Genomic DNA, 16,820 nt, shown 5'->3' with positions numbered 1-16,820 from the left:
AGTAGGTTTTACAGTGTTGTGCGGGTTTTTTTATTTTTAAGAAAATCTCCTTCAGTATCCCCCAGGTGGATAGAATCATTCTTGATGACTTGATTACAAAGAACCTTGCATAACAGTGCACCTGCGTAACAGGGCTTTCGAGACTCAAGTGCCCTAAAAAGTCCTGATCCTAAACACATTGGCACAAATCTTAAGATAAATGAAGAAGCTTACAGAAGGCACATTTCTCTTCTCCTCTTGAAGCAACCTATGTGCCCCCAAAAGCCTCACTGGAGAGTCAGGAGAGTTCCACTAAACAATTTGGAATAAGGTGAGGGAGCTCTTTGGGGAGATGGGAAAAGGAAATATTCCTTCTATGAACTTCCTTCAGTTAACTTTGCTTAGGAGCCAGCCCGATTTTGGCCAATTATCTTCATCTCACATTGCTTAGGAAGACATCCCGACTCTCCCAAGATTGGTGACTGCAGGGGAATCAGGGGGTAGAAAACTTTCCTTTCCACTGTCTTCTGTAAAATAACTTACCTTAGGATGCCAGCTGTTTACATGGCCATTAATCCAATGGATTTCCGTAGAACTTACCTTACAGGTAAAACATACTCAGATATTAAATTGATAAGAACAGATGCAACACTTGATCTTAGCCAAAAGGCCAAGAACCTCTTGATACTATCCCTATCAGTGCCGCAGAAGTGCCATTGCTGTGGTGGACTGTCCAAATCTGGTATCTGGCATTTACAAACTGGACAAGGACAACTGGCCCACTAGTGCATTGGTCTGCAAATGGTAGTTCAGGACCCATAACCAGGTCACAGGTAGATGGATAGAAACAAAGCATTAAAAATGGCTCCCCAAATACAGATTTGGGCTGAAAGGGGTCCCAGGGCTGAAAATGTTGAAGACTACTACTCTGATAAGTGGGGTACATGGGAGTGCTCAGATCCGTTCCCCCAAATCTCTCAGTTGTGATTTGGAGCAGTTATTAGGAGGAGCAGTCTTGTCCGAGCAGAACAAGAGGCTCTTGCTGCTTCTTAACGTCTTCATACCTCAGTGCAAATGAAAGTCTCTCTGCTAGTCCCTCTGTCCACTTCAAGGGTATTCTGTGAAGAGCAGAAGGCTGGTGGCAACCATAAAAAAAAATGGCTGGCTAATCCACCAAGCCAGCCTTTGCGGACTCCCCAGCCCACGTGTTTATTTTGTGCCAGCTAGTTATAGTTCTGTTGTTACGGTTGTAGTAGCTGGACAGTTAATGGCACAAAACCACTACTTGGGGTAGGGGTGGGTAGTAGCAGGTAGATGGCACTCACAGTACTGGCTGCTTCCACGACAGTTTTTAATACAGTCCAGATCTTAGTTTATATTAGTATATTTTGCTAGAAAAGGGAGGGAAAGAATCTTCCATCACTCCAAAGCAACCTTTTAAATTCTTTGTGATGTTTAGACTTTGAGTTGCATTATCTTCTGCCCTTTCCTTTGGCTTGGAACTTTCATTTTTATGACTACTTAAACATCAAGTTAGCCTTGGATGCAAGGCAGATGCCGGTTTCCTCTAAAGACAAAGGGCTGTTTTGCACAAACAAGGAATGTTCGTTTATTTGGAATAAAAACTATCTCAATTTTATTGCCTTCTTTTGCTTTACTTAAAGTCTCTTGGCACTTTATCATAGGATCTGCCTCCCTGTGCTTATACAAAATGTCTACGGTATTGCAAACAAGCCTGTACTTTCTCACACGAAGTGAATATTCTTATTACAGCAGACGTCTAAAAGATCACAGAAAACTGTCCAACGTTTGTGTTTTTCTGGAGGACATGCACGCACACTTGCAATTAATAAAGAACAACCTGAAGTTGACACGGCTCTGTTTCAGAGTGGCATTCCCGGCAGAATGCACACACCAAGTGCCAACCTTTCCCGGTCTCCAACCAGCACACAAGGTGGAGCGCACAGGACCATCTCCACAGGTACGCTATGTAAGAACACAAGAGTCCTGAAGAATCAGCTCACCTAGTCCAACATCCCGGCCAACAAGGTAACTCCAGGAAGCTCACAAGCAAAGTATGAAGGCAGCAGTCCCTGACGCCCCAATATTCCCACCAAGTGACAGGTGTTTAGCAGGAAACTACCTTTGCGCATGGGAGCTGCATAAAGCAGGGGTGGGGAACGTCTGTCCCATGGGCTAAATGTGGCCTTGCAACTCCTCTGTCTGTGGCCGGGTGTCCACACACTTATCAGCAAGGGTCTTCAAAGGCAACCCTTGCCCTAAGAGATCACAACTCAGTGGCAGAACACATGGTGTGCATGCAGAAAGCCCCACATTCAGCCCTTTCTATCTCTAGTTAAAAAGATCAGGTAGCAGGTGTTGTGCTCAAGTTCAGCCAGATACCCTAGAGAACCATTGCCAAAGTAGACAATACTAGGTGTGATGGATGGCCTATGGCAGGTTCCTCTAGCCTAGTACAAATATGTTATCACCATAAAAAAGAAAGAAAGAAAAAAATGTTATCACCATCAACACAGAAAGGTACATGACTTTGGAGAGCGGAAAATGCCAGTTGGGCAATACTATCTCAATCTATTGCAATTAAATTTGCCAAACGCCTTCTGCATGCCCTGCAGATGTTGCAGGACTCCAACTCTCATTAGCCCTACCAGCAGGGCCAATGATCAGCGACACTGGGAGATGTAGTCCAGCAACATCTGGAGGGCCTTGGGTTCTCTTTTCCCTGCTTTAGGGCAGCAGCATCTTGTCCAGCCCTCCCACTCCCTTCTGCTTAGCACAAACCTGAAGAAGAGCTCTCCAGAACTCAAAAGATTTGCTCACTACTTTGTGAGACATTTGTTGGTGCTAACAGAGCTATTCTTCTTCTACGATGGCATGAATACTAGTGAAAAAATGACTGTGGGCCCTGCAGTACCCAGAAAAGCATGACAGTGAGGATGCAATGGAAGCAGCAAAGTGTGTCTTCTTCACTGCCACTGAGCAGGCTCAATAATGAGCATTCACTGTCATTCCATCCCAGTCTTCTGGAGTTTTCCTCACATGAATTCAAGCAGAATCCCAGTTTGTTTCATTGCCGTCAACACTGGTATATACCAACAAGTCTCCCACCAAGTGGGATAGGGGCATCCATATATTCCACAGATCAACCAGGGCTTCAGCAAGACAGCCAGTCATATTATCTGGAAAAATTTCCCAAAGCCATTTGGAAACTAAACGAATCTATCAGCCTCTGAGGGCAGATCATCCTAACAGGTCCCTAATATCTCATGGGCTTGTGCAAATACAACAATCCACATAGAGAATCGCCCAGTTTATATGCACTAAATAAGCATGCAAACAAAAACCATGCAAAAACTCAAAGGAACAAAAAAGTTTACTAATGCTCCACACTGAAATAAAGCTAGTGGTTGGGACGGGGAGGAGAAAAGAAAGTACTATGAGATATTTTCTCAAGTATTGTTTGACTTCAGACCCTCAGAAGCAGAGTAGTTTGCTTGTTTTTTAAGGATCAGAAACATAACACCAGGGACCAATTCTTGACTGGAATAGCAAACATGTAAATGAAGTCTAAGTGGGGGTGGCCTGTGAACAGTGAAACAGGGGACTTGGGTAACAGAGATGTTTAGGCTACCCATGTTCCTATGTTTCCACTTGTCCACCTGCATTTGCTCCGGCGAGCAGCCAAGAGTAACTGATCAGAAAGTCTTGGATGCACATTCACCTAATACAAGAAGACTAAAGAATATAGTCATGCCGCTTGACTGCTCCTCTTGTTGAGCTTGCACCCCAGTTTGCACTGGAAGGATAGGCTTGGCAGGTGTAGGAAGCACCAGCTTCGTGGTGAGCGCCAGCGTGGTGTGGAGGGTGGCATTGAGCACTTCGTGGGTAGCGTTTGAGAACCTGTAAGATAAAACACACCCAGGTCAGACTGAGGAGACACTCAGCTAGTTTTCTTCCAGCAGGAATCATTACTGAATGACTCACTGAAAGCTAAAAACTCATTTTCAAGTTATGCTTTCAGTTCAGCCATCCTTGATATAATAAACACGGCAAAATGGTGTTAATCCTGGTCCACATACTGAACTACCTACACTCAGCTGCATGCACTAAAAACAAGGTTAGGAACATGCGATGTTGCCTAAGACCACAGACCGGTATTCTTCAACCATGAGTCCACCATATGTTGCCGGGCTGCGACTTCCACCATCCGGGACCACTGGCACAGCTGGATCAGATTTGTAGTCCAGTAACACCCAAGGAGCCAAGGTTGAAGAACACTGATATAGACCAGGCATAGGCAAACTCTGCCCTCCAGATGTTTTGGGACTACAACTCCCATCATCCCTGGCTAACAGGACCAGTGGTCAGGGATGATGGGAGTTGTAGTCCCAAAGCATCTGGCGGGCCAAGTTTGCCTATGCCTGATATAGACAATTTGTCGATTTAGTCCATTGCTGAAGTTTCAGAGGAGGAGCAGACCTCCGAGTTTTCAGGAAAAGGTCATTCCCTGTCCGCTGCAGATACCTGAACCTTTTAACTAGACATGCCAGAGACTGAACCTGGGATGTTATACATGCAAAGCACTATCTCTGAATTACTCTCACCCCCACCAATGATTTAGTACACAGTAAATGTTCACTGGATAAAGTCCCCCCCCCCCCGTTATCCCCCCAAAAATTGTGAAAATGTGGGCACCTGTCAGAGACCCTAGTGTCCTGCACTTCCGCTCTGAATGAACATGTGTCAGATGCCACAATAGAGTATTCAGTAAGAAGCTACACTGAAATTAAGTGCTCATTAAGTACATGTTCCTATATACGTGTATGTTGCCTCGGGTATGCAACATTGTGTATGCAACATAATGTATGTTTTGCTACATTAAATTTTCTGCTGTGCAGCACTGAGCCTGCCTAGACAAAAAACAAATTAAAGATGCCAAAGGAAGATGGGGTGTGTGGGTGTGGGTGTTTTAAAGGGCTCTCTGCTCATGAATAGTCAGCAGCTTTCAAGGATGGGCTAGTGTTCCCTGCAGGATCAGGTCCCTTTGGACAAAGAGGAGGAGGAGCTGGATCTTCACAGGAGTGGGGAGGTGATTTGGGGAAAGCTGCTGATGGAGATGGAATGTATTTCAGCAAGGTATATGGTCAGCTCTAGAAAGGCAGCCACAAAAGGAGGTAAGTGCAGGAAGAAAAGGAGTTAGCAGGGTTTGTGAAAGTGAGATGTCGGGAAAGGGCCAGCTGAGGCAAGATGCAAAGCAAAACATAACAAGAACAGGCAAAAGCCAGGAGAGAGGCTACAGTAAATGCTTTGCTGCACAGAGCAAAGGCTGCCAAGAGGAAGTTTATACAGGGACAAAAAAGGGCATTCACAAATCAAAGAGGGGAGTGGTGGAACTGGGCAAAGAGCCAGCAGAAGTAGCTGGGCCCCAGGAGGCCTGTGATTTTCCAGAGATTCAGTGCCTTATGGAGCAAGGCTTAAGCCCAACTGCACAAGGTCCAGCAACTGAGGGCCATGACAGCATTTAGGGAGGAAAAGCAGGAAGGACATTAAAAAACACCAAAAAAACCCTGTGTCTGAGGTTATATCTGCCAGCCTTGGATGAAAATCTTCCCCATGTGATGCAAAAAAGACCCCACCCACAATTTGCAGAAAGTAGGATACAGCAGAAAGCAAGCAGGAGTATTGGTGGTAGGGATGTCCCAGAATGCTTCAATTACATGGCAGTATTGTGATGAATGAGCAGCTATGCACCTTGCTTGGCACCCTTGTTCTACTTCTTTGAGAGGGAAGAGACAACCACGTTGATCCTTGGACTTAAACCTCGTAAGAGAGGGTAGATGCCTTAGGGTACCTTCATGCAACTAGTATCTTAAACAGCTCAGGACCACAATACCTCAAAGACTGCCTCTCCCTGTATAAACTAGCTCAGACTCTGCGATCATCCTCTAAGGCCCTTCTTTGTGTTCCTCCCCCATGGGAGGACAGGAGGCTGGCAACATAAGAACGGGCCATGAGAACCATGAGAACTTTTCCTTTTCTGGAATGGCTGCCTGCTTGTGGAATGCCTCCCCAAGGATGGTTATCTGGCATCTTCATTACACATCTTTAGGTGCCAGGCAAAAGCCTTCCTCTTCAACCAGGCCTTTGGCTGATTAACAGTCTTTGTCCTTTTGTGAAAGGGGGGAGGTTATTGGCTTGTTTTGTTTTTATTATGCACTCTGTGGTTTTCTTCTGTATTTTTATGCTGTGAACTGCCCTGAGATCTTCGGATGAAGGGCAATATAAAAATTTAAGAAATGAAATCAATCAATCAATCAATCAATCAATCTCTAAGCGTGCTGAGAATGTCAGAGGCCTTCTCAAGTGTGAGTTAAAAGCAGCTAGGCCAGGCATGTCCAAAGTCCGTTTCGGGGGCCTAATCCGGCCCCTGTGGCAGCTTATTTCCTGGAGTAAAATCCTAAAAAAACCCTCAACAACTTCAACCCTAAAAAAAAGCTCAGCATCTTCAGCTGGCCCTTTGGCTGGCCCTCACGGCCCTTCACTTCATCAAATCTGGCCCTCTTTGAAAAAAGTTTGGACACCACTGAGCTAGGCCAAGTTGGTGAGAAATTGAGAATGTGACAGTCTTGGATGATGAGGCAGGCAGGGGTGCGGATGTGGATCATGCGCTTTGTGATAATGATGACTGGGAGGGGAGGGTGGTCTTGTGCTACCTAAACAACACAGAAAGACCCCAAGGGAACCTGAAGGAAGCAGAAGATAAAGGGGAGTGAGAAGACTTATACGAGTTCTTGCCAAGATGGAAATAATGGGCAATTATTGCTAGACACAATGGGCTCCTCAAAACATCCTTTTTATGCTACATCAATGTTGTTTTGTGTTTATGATGGTATTGGGGAGGTTATATATGATTCCTCTTTCAATACTGCTTTAGGCCAGCAAATGTTTTGGGGTGGACATTCTGCTTTGTTTCCAATCAGTGCATGCTCCATACTTTCCTGTTGAAATCCTGTAACTTTTTGTTCCACTTTTATTGCACTATAGTACAATTATGCCCCTCCAAATGGCAATCACATAACCTTGGGGAATTATTGCAGAACAAGCAATAAAGTGGAATGGTTTGTGGATCTATCACTAATGCAATATTATTAAATCGGTGGCATGTTGCAGAATATACCTGCAAAAACCCATCAGTCTGAAGGGGGAAAATACATGTTGAATTATTATGGTGCTGTTATATATTCAAGTATTCAACAAGACAGGAGTATTTGGTATATTGTCATGGACATGGCAAAAACAAATAGTAGCACATGATGACAAATGGACTCTAGCATTAGGTACTGGATTAAAAGAAGACATGGACTGCAGGATATCATAAGCTTTTATCTATAAAAGGTAAAAATAACTGGGACCTACAATAAAATGTTGCAGTACATTTCTCATTACCACCTATCCAACAGTTAATCAGCATTCTGTGCCCACTGCAGTGGAGTAGGGATGGGCAAAGGGAAAAATGAATTTATTTCACAACGGGAATTATGGTGTCATATCTTGAGCCACTATATGCAAAACCTCAGCATGTCACAAGCTTTCCTCAAGAGAGAAACCCACCAAATAAGCTAAGGAAACAAAGAAGTAGGTTTAGATTGCACAGCATGCTTGCCTAAGAGTTAAACTGCCACTTTTAGTATAAAAAATGCCTAAGTCTTTTTTTGGGGGGGGTGGCTTATAGGTATTTTTAAAATATAGTTTGTGCTTCTGCAAGCTTGGGGAGGCGTTCCCCAAAGCCTGCTGATACCTCCTTTCATGTGTTTAGTGCTGTTTGGGTAATATAAGGGCCCATGCTCAAAGGAGGATACCTGGTAAACATAAAGGACCCCTGACAGTTAAGTCCAGTCGCGAACGACTCTGGGGTTGCGGCGCTCATCTCACTTTATTGGCTGAGGGAGCTGATGTTTGTCCGCAGACAGTCACGTGACCAGCATGACTAAGCCGCTTCTGGGAAAACCAGAGCAGCACATGGAAACGCCGCTTACCTTCCTGCCGGAGCGGTACCTATTTATCTACTTGCACTGGTGTGCTTTCAAACTGCTAGGTTGGCAGGAGCTGGGACATAGCAACGGGAGCTCACCCTGTTCGAACCGCCGACCTTCCGATCGGCAAGCCCTATCAGTGGTTTAGACCACAGTGCCACCCGCCTCCCTGAGGATACCTGACTCATGTTTAAATGTTTTTGACTCTTTTGATACTGTTTGTATTGCTTTTGTTTTGCATTGTCTGCTGCCCTGGGTTTCTTTGGGAAGAAAGTCAGGATAAACATAAGAGTGAGAAAATAAAATAAACCATAAATAATAAGCAAAGAAAGCTGCTGTTCCCTTTTTTATTATCTCTACAGTTTGAAAGCCGGCTTCTGAAGACTGGGAACTCTGGCCTACTCTTGCTGTTTCAGGCTATTTTGCTATACTTACAAAGAATGCTCATGTTTAATAAAATACATTTAGTGCTGTTTTTTGAAGAATACTAATAAAAGATGACCCGCTTCAAAATGCTGCAGTGAGGTGCTGCTGTTCAGATTCCAGCCACTCTGTTCCATTTCTCCTTCCCCACCACTGCTTTTCCGGGGCATTTTACCCCCAATAGTCAGTCAGAATACCTAAAACTCACTGGGGTATCTTGGAAGTTCCGCTCCTTTATAATTTCTCTTCCTTTAAAAGAAATGTACTTCAGCTCACTCTGGGGTTCCTCCAAACCCTCTTGTGCAGGGGTAGTGCTGCTTTGGCTACTTAAGCAACAATACTCACAATCTGAACATAAAAAAAAAAAAAAGAGGAAATGATAATGCAATGTCATTAAGCAATGGCTCAACAGTGACTGTAAAACTAAGGGATCAATCTTAGAGGAAGAGCCACCAGGATGAGTGGCGTTAGGACAGAGTAAAAAATGTACAATAGAGGATCAAATTTATGTTGGAAATGTTCAGATACAGAGGGCTCCTTAATTCACATGTGGTGGCAATGCAAATTTTTTTTTTGGGGGGGGGGAATTACAGGAAATTATATACTGTATAACAAACTAAAAAAGATGTTTAAGTGCCCCCCAAACCCAGAAGCATTCCTGTTAGCAATAGTACGTGAGGAAATACCAAACAAAGTTAAAAACTTATTTCTTTATGCAACAGCAACTGCAAGAATACTGTACGCAAAAATGTGGAACGAGAAGGCTATCCTAACAAAGGATCAATGGCTGCTTAAACTAGCAAGTATGACAGCCAAAATAAGAAATATAGATGGAAAGATAGTGACAAGCGAGTGGGAACAATTTGAAGGGTATTTAAAATGAAGTGGTACTAAGATAAATCTACAAGCAAGGATAAATCTGTGATCAGCAGCAGGCAAAATAAAGGATCATGAATGGAAGGAGAAAAGAATAGATAAGCCATGGAGATGTAGCAAACTAATGAATCTGTAATAGGATGTCAATGAAAGATAGGTTGGGAAGTCTGTATTAGATCTGATAGGATAGGAAAAGATATGTATAATGTATGCTGGAAAATGCATAACTAAAAATAAATTTAAAAAACTGATCTCACACAAGACTTCTCTGAGGTTTGCAAGCAGAGCCCTGAGGCATCCCTAGGCCCACATTTAAAGAAAATTGAGAATGATTTATGATGCCCACATCACATCAGGTGAAGCATTATTCTGGCAGCTTGGTGAAGCTTTGCTGGAGTGGTGGGGGACGGGCACATGCTGAGGGTGGCATGTGGGGCAGGGAGAATCTTCCAAAGCTTGGCTTACATTCAAATCCTACATTTGTAGCTTTCTGCTAAACTATCAAGCCTGTAATCTGCTGCTTCTTCCTCTTTTTCCTGCCCAAACTCATATGCCAACCTGCCATTTGCCAACAAACTTATGAGATGTCCACACTTTCCCCAAAGATTCTTAGTAATGGCTTTGCTCACCCCTCCAGCCACAACCTGAAGGACACAACTTTGGGATGATGGTTCTCTGGTCTCTTTCTTTTTCTACACTTATGTAAATCGTATCATTTATATAAAATCCTTACTGCTGTTTGATATTTGACAGCTATTTACCTAAGTCCTTTACTGTGAATACCTTCAGAGACTCTTAATAAAAGAATGTTACAAACCATTTTTTTTTTTTTTAAAGTTATATTTTCTTTTTCTTTCTTAAACTTGCACACTACATGCAAAGGAACCTCTAATGTAAAAAATGAGAGAGAGGGGATAGAGTGGATTTCTGGACTATGCCACCTTAATTTACCTATCCCAGCTCAGCTGGGACCCAGTTTGCTGAGCCATGGCTGAAAAAGAAGTACTCCTTGGGAATGTGGCATGGGTGGGACCAAAGAGAGGTGACAGGCTGAATCCTATGCCTGTTTAATTTAGTCACATGACATGGCAACCCAGCGCCCAGTTAAGCCAGAAACACAGTTAAGAAGAAGAAGAAGAGAAGAGTTTGGATTTGATATCCCGCCTTTCAGTCCCTTTAAGGAGTCTCAAAGCGGCTAACAATCTCCTTTCCCTTCCTTCCCCACAACAAACACTCTGTGAGGTGAGTGGGGCTGAGAGACTTCAAAGAAGTGTGACTGGCCCAAGGTCACCCAGCAGCTGCATGTGGAGGAGCGGAGACACGAACCCGGTTCCCCAGATTACGAGACTACCGCTCTTAACCACTACACCACACTGGCCAACAAAGAGAGTGTAAACTCAAACACTATTTTATAGGCTTGTTTTCCATCTGCCAGACTTAGACCAGCTCAGCCAGCAACAGCCCTGCTCCTGAATGGAGGTCGGATCTGGTGTACAGTGGTACCTCTGGTTACGAACTTTATTCATTCTGGAGGTCTGTTCTTAAGTTGAAACTGTTCTTATCCTGAGGCGCGCTTTCGCTAATGGGGGCTCCTGCTGCGCACGCGCCTCTGGTATGCGATTTCTGTTCGCATCCTGGGGCAAAGTTCACAACCAGGAGCAGCTACTTCTGGGCTAGCAGAGCTCGTAACCTGAAGTGTTCATAACCAGAGGTACCACTGTACTTTATGCCAGCTCAATTTATACCACCAGCTGTATACAGGATTGTTCCCTTAACCACTTATTTGTGAAACAGTTGTGAAGTGCATCAGTGTGTGAACTACGGTAGGTCCACAAGTTGTTGTCCCTCATCCTAACTAACCTCAAAAAACTCTAGCAAAAAGTGTGTCAACATAAAGAAATTCAAGTGGGGAGTAGCAATATTTTGCTGGGGGGGGGGGGAGAGAGAAGGAAAAACAAGTCAACTTGCTATCCCCCTTCACTTTTCTTACAACTACTTGATACAAGATGTACTGGTGACCATCAGCTTGAAAGATTACACAAATTACTTTGAAAGATTACACAAATTAACGGAGGACAAGGCTACCAAGCCACAATGGCTATGTTCTTTCTCTAATGTTGAAGGCAGTACACCTCTGACTATTACTTGCTAGGAATCACTGTGAGTAGAGGATGTGGGATTATAATGAGGCTTTGATCCACCAGGGTTTTTCTTATGTTTTGATAGGTTCTCTGGCTCCATCAGCATCTTAAAAAGCAGAGACATCATCACCTTGCCAACAAAGGTCCGTATAGTTAAAGCCATGGTTTTCCCAGTAGTGATGTATGGAAGTGAGAGCTGGACCATAAAGAAGGCTGATCACCGAAGAATTGATGCTTTTGAATTATGGTGCTGGAGGAGACTCTTGAGAGTCCCATGGACTGCAAGAAGATCAAATGTATCTATTCTTAAGGAAATCAGCCCTGAGTGCTCACTGGAAGGACAGATCGTGAAGCTGAGGCTCCAATACTTTGGCCACCTCATGAGAAGAAAAGACTCCTTGGAAAAGACCCTGATGTTGGGAAAGATGGAGGGCACAAGAAGAAGGGTACGACAGAGGATGAGATGGTTGGACAGTGTTCTCGAAGCTACAAACGTGAGTCTGACCAAACTGCAGGAGGCAGTGGAAGACAGGAGTGCCTGGCGTGCTCTGGTCCATGGGGTCACGAAGAGTTGGACACGACTAAACGACTAAACAACAACAACTGGCTCCATATTCCTACAGTCAGGAGCCAGCTCTCCCTGTAAATGTGTTGTGCCATCCTGCAATTTACCTAATGTGCCCATCCCTTTGAGCAGATGATTTGATTAAATAGGAAGGAAGGAAGCAAACATCCTCTCCCTTTCAGTCTAAGATAGCCCCAAACCAATTCTAGGGGCTTTGCTGAGGCTGAAAAGAAGTACACAGCAAGGCAGTAATAGCTCTTTTTCAGCCTAGCAACTTGGCAAGTACTGCCTACTGGTAGACATGCCATGTGCTGATCATCTTCAGGGGCTGCAGCTGACTGCATGCAGCACAACCAACTCTGATTTCTAAAATTCTGTAGGTGGTTTGATTTGTTGGGAAGGGAGAAGTGACAGGCATCCACACTTAATTATCTCGCTTAATCACCCCAATTCTCACATACTTGCAAATCTTAGCTGAAAGCAAAGTGCTGACTGGCAGTGGTTAGCTAGGTGTATGATTTGCACCCACCCTGAGATACTAAGCTATTATAGAAAAGAACTCCAGATAAATCCATGCACAGGAGGAAGTGAAGAGGAGAAACATGTCCTTGATTATGGATCAGCTTATCTGGCATAAGTGATTTGATTTCTCAAATGACATGTACCAGCATCTGGAACTTGAGCTGGTAATACCCCCAGGGCCCCTATATGCTGACTCAGGTGTGTATTCACATGCAACACTTAAAAGCACTTTTATGAGCTATTTGTGTGCAAACATTCAGGTTGTCAACAGAAGAACAAAAGGCATTTCTTAAACGCATGGGAGCATACTGCCCAAGGTAGATTTTACATTTGGACAACAGATAAAGGGAGGGGATGACTTTGTATGATGCCGTAAATTCCAAATGATGGGATAGCAATCTAATGTTGATTTATTTTACATTTTTATCACCAAGGTGCTCAATGTGGCATGTACAATTCTCCCCTCCCTCCCCAATTTTCCATCCCCAGAACACCTCTGTAGACTAGGCTGATACTATAAACTGGTTCAGACATAACCCCAGGCCAAACCATGTTTTCACACAAATAAGCAGGTTCCTGGAGTCAAAATCCAGGCCCTGCTCCTCCTCTGGTTCTACTGCTGCTGAGCTACTCAGGACTAAACCATGATGTGGCTTAGGTATATGTCTGAACCTTGCCTTGTTGCTTGTCTTACTCCAGACAAATCACAAGCTGTAACCAAAGGCAGTTCTCAGCATACTCTGCATGGTTTGTCTGAGAGATACAAATCATAAGCCTGAGTTCAGGATGCAACACTATGCCAAACCATGGTTTAGCCTTGCATAGCGTGGCAGCAGAATGTCCAGCAGCCACAATCTTCACCGTGGTAACCCACATGAGTTCATACCAAACCATAGCATCCACACTTCTGTTTCTGCCACAATTTCTAGGCACAGGTCAGCGCACGGGTGCAAATGGTGGTTCTGTTTTTGTCCTATTGCTTTCCTCATAAAAAACTGAGGATGACCGTTTCCTTCCATTCTGTGGTATGGAGCAGGTTTTCTCACGCACTGAGGCAAATACAAAACAAAAAAGCACTCAAGATACACTCTTTAAAGCTGGCCCGTGTCTAGAAACACAGCACAAAAGGAAGTCTGGATGAGCCCTGAGTTTCCCTAGAGAAAGTGGAGAGTCAAGAAAAGAAACCCACTCTGACCCCATGCCTACAAGCTGTGCCTACAAACTGCGGCACGAACCTCAGTCCGGATGATCCCCCAGTTAGGGCAAATGGCCTGTGTGTGAACTGGGCCAGGGATTGGCCCCAGGTCACCCAATGTATTTTTCAGACCAAGGATTTGAACCCTGGCTTCCTGGCTTGTAGTCCAACATCCTCATTCTAACTGGCAACGAGGCTGGTTCAGGAAAGGGCTGAGGCAGACGAAAACAAGGGTGCGAACCGCACGTCCCAAGGGGTGTGGATTTTGGCCCCAAGGCGCTCTGCCCATGCTCAGAGGCGCGTGCCCCTGGGGCGAGCAGGTCCATGAGGGCACCCGCTGAGGGGCGGGGCAGCGCCTGCCGTGGCTCTTTTCCCCTCTGCCCCGTTCAGCGCCTGCCTGGCCCGGCCTTCCCACGTTCCCTCTCGCCCGCATCGCCCTGGCAACCGGGGCCTCCATTCCTCCCGCCTCAGGCCTGCCGGGGATTTCCCCGCGGACGCGCCTGCCAGCCCCTCTCACGGGGCGCGCTTTCCCCCTCCCCCTCCGCAAGGAGAACCCACTCACTCCATTTCCGCCATTTCCTCGCTTTCTTCTCCCTCCCGGATCTTAACTGGGGAGGGAAAACTATTACCTCACCGCACCCCCCCACCCTCACCCCGCCACCATAGAGAGCCGGGGCTAAACCGGCCGCGGCACACTTCCGGGTTCTCGCTTACGCCTCTCTGGGCTTTGGACGAGGCGTTTCCATGGCAAAAGGGCGGGGTGAGTATCGAGCGAGTGAGGCGCGCGGGTTTCCTGGCAGCGACGTCACAGCCGCCCTTCCGAAACGTGTCGCCCTGTTCCGCTGCGCTGGGAAAGGATGACGAGAGAAGGAGTTGCATGTGGATTCCCAGGAATGGGTGACGCGGACATTCCTCGTCCCGCCCTAGTCCCTTCTCCTTTCGTATCGCTTCTGTTCAGCTTATCAGCTGGGACTGCGATCCCCTAAAAATATATATTAAAAAATTCCGGGCTACGCCCACGACTGCGTTGCATACATGCAGTACATACAGTACATACAAAACATTTTTCATGATAGGAAAAAGTAGCCCTTTCCATCTTCGTCAGAATGACTTATGACACATGACTGCCCTCTTGAGAAGTAGAGCGCAGCCACCCTAAAGGAGTCAAAAAATGGCACCCTCTCCCCATCGACCCATACATCTTTTCCAAAGGCATTCAAATTATTTTGGGGCATAAGGCGATAAAATATCTCAAGGGCCTCATCTAAGGACCTCATGCTTCCCTGACAGTGAAAAAAATTCATTAATAATAAGTACAATCGCTAAACAGCATTGACCATGATATCCTGAAGCAGCTGTATGGGGGAGGCATGTCACTACCTGGATCATTGTCTTAGGTTGCATTTAGCCATGTATCTGTACTTCCTAGGTACCTGTTGTACCTTGTAACCTGTGCCTTGCCTGCTGTGCACCAATCAGATTTATGCCTTTGGCTGAAACAGAGCTGGGAATTTGAGTTCTTTGCCCAGCAGTGAGAGCCAGGAAGACCCTCGCAAACCTAGTAAGACTCCCAGGCTTCACAGCCCTGCTCTCTCTCTCTCTCTTTCTATGATGACTGAACAAGTAATAGTTGGATATGGTGGTTATTCTGCATTTTGAAAAGTGGTTTGCAATGGAGCCTGTGGCTTGTCAGGGCCCCCTTCTTCATGCTAAAGAAGACATTGCTTCACTCCGTGTGGTTTTGTGGTGATGTGCTTGAGACGTGACTTTCTCACAGGTTTTGCTAGCAGCAAAAATTTGGTAGGTTGGTAGAGCTGATTCTGGGACATAGGTCTTGCTGGTAACTTCCGCTCTCCTTGTATGTAGAAGCATATTGGATATTTCCTCATTTTTCAAAACCCACGCTGCAGGTATTTGATCGGCCGGGCATAAATTTTTATTTGATGGTAGCAAACTACAGAAAAAGCAGGAGATTCTTTTGGGTGTTTCTGTAAGTTTCTAATGAGCCTGGTTATAGGACATTTGATTTGAACCTTGTTGGATCGAAAGACTTAACAGGATGCATTTTCAAAAGTGGTGAGCATCCATATTTTTAGGCGTAGGCTAAGGAAGTTGCATGTGCTGTCTGTTTCCCAGAGCTCTGTTAACCCCCTTTACAAGGGAAAGTCTTTGCATGCAAGATGCTGGTTTTCAAGCATGTCACCATGTCACCACAAAGTGTGAAGGAACAGCTTTCTGGAATGAAAAGGAAGCCTGACAAGCCACAAACAAAACCTAACATGGCCTTCTCTAAAAGCTGTAGAATAAAAGACTCATCGGTTTTTTGTAAATGATATACAAGGCTTCTGTCGCGCATTTAGTTGCAGTAAGCCCCGTTTTTATATAACAGGAGTTACTTCTGGGTAGACAGGTATAGGATTGTGCCTTTACAGGTTGCTCTGAGGAGCTCACTACATGCTAGTGCAGAGAGATGTAACTGAGCCCTGGTACTACCTTGGGAGGGGGGAATTTAAAGCAGGGAAGTAGAAAGAGAGGAAAGTGTAAGGCAGCCCCTTCCAACCCCCTTCACTCTAAATTTTCACCTCCTGAAACGGCATTTCATTTTAAAGAACTGAGGTTGGGTGACATACATTTGCTTGTGATGTACATTATATAGCTGGTCTACTGTAGGACAGAGGTGGTCAATTTTGTGCCCTCCAGATATCGTTAGACTACAACTCCCAACATCCCCAATGTTCTCACTCCAACTTCTGCCCTTCTTGCACAGACAAAACCAGCATCATGGGAACTGTTCTCGTGTAGTACAATCCCCTGCCTTGAGATGGTGTGAATTTTCCAGCTACGTGGGTGGGAACAACTGCATATCTCTTTTCCATCCATTCAGCAACCTCCCTTCAGGTATCACGCCAATCAGGTCAGAGAAAGTCACATAAGTTCCCAAGTGACTTGAATATTCTCCAGAACAAGATGATCCTCTAGACTAGTTTAAGGAGCCATAGCTCAGTGGTAGAACATTGGTTTTGCATACATGATCTCTCAGGTTCAATTCCCAGCATCTCCAGGTA

General features: G+C 45.1%; 1 protein-coding gene and 1 non-coding gene across 5 annotated transcripts in view; both read right to left on the bottom strand.

Moving 5' to 3' along the window:
• The window catches only part of SLC9A8 (solute carrier family 9 member A8), a 54,700-nt gene extending 40,184 nt beyond the window's left edge, over window positions 1–14,516 (bottom strand). For 2 of the 4 annotated variants that reach the window (XM_028735167.2, XM_028735169.2), the window contains exons 1-2: window positions 14,470–14,516; window positions 3,722–3,900 (exon numbers count right to left, since the gene is read on the bottom strand). In XM_028735167.2, the coding sequence (XP_028591000.2) occupies window positions 3,722–3,900; window positions 14,470–14,501 (211 nt within the window). In that variant the 5' untranslated portion in view covers window positions 14,502–14,516. Of the gene's footprint in view, window positions 1–3,721; window positions 3,901–13,446; window positions 13,470–14,317; window positions 14,435–14,469 lie in introns of those variants that run through there. The other 2 variants (XM_028735168.2, XM_077929273.1) reach the window with 2 other exon arrangements.
• LOC114599992 (U2 spliceosomal RNA) lies at window positions 475–661 on the bottom strand. Its single transcript, XR_003707408.2, has one exon. It is a non-coding gene; the product is annotated as a U2 spliceosomal RNA (small nuclear RNA).
• Window positions 14,517–16,820: the final 2,304 nt, after the last annotated feature.

The sequence above is a fragment of the Podarcis muralis genome, chromosome 5 (assembly GCF_964188315.1).
Source record: "Podarcis muralis chromosome 5, rPodMur119.hap1.1, whole genome shotgun sequence".
NCBI classification, from domain to species: Eukaryota; Metazoa; Chordata; class Lepidosauria; order Squamata; family Lacertidae; genus Podarcis; species Podarcis muralis.
The sequence above is the reverse complement of the archived record's forward strand: the minus strand, read 5'-3'. Positions and strand labels throughout refer to the sequence as shown.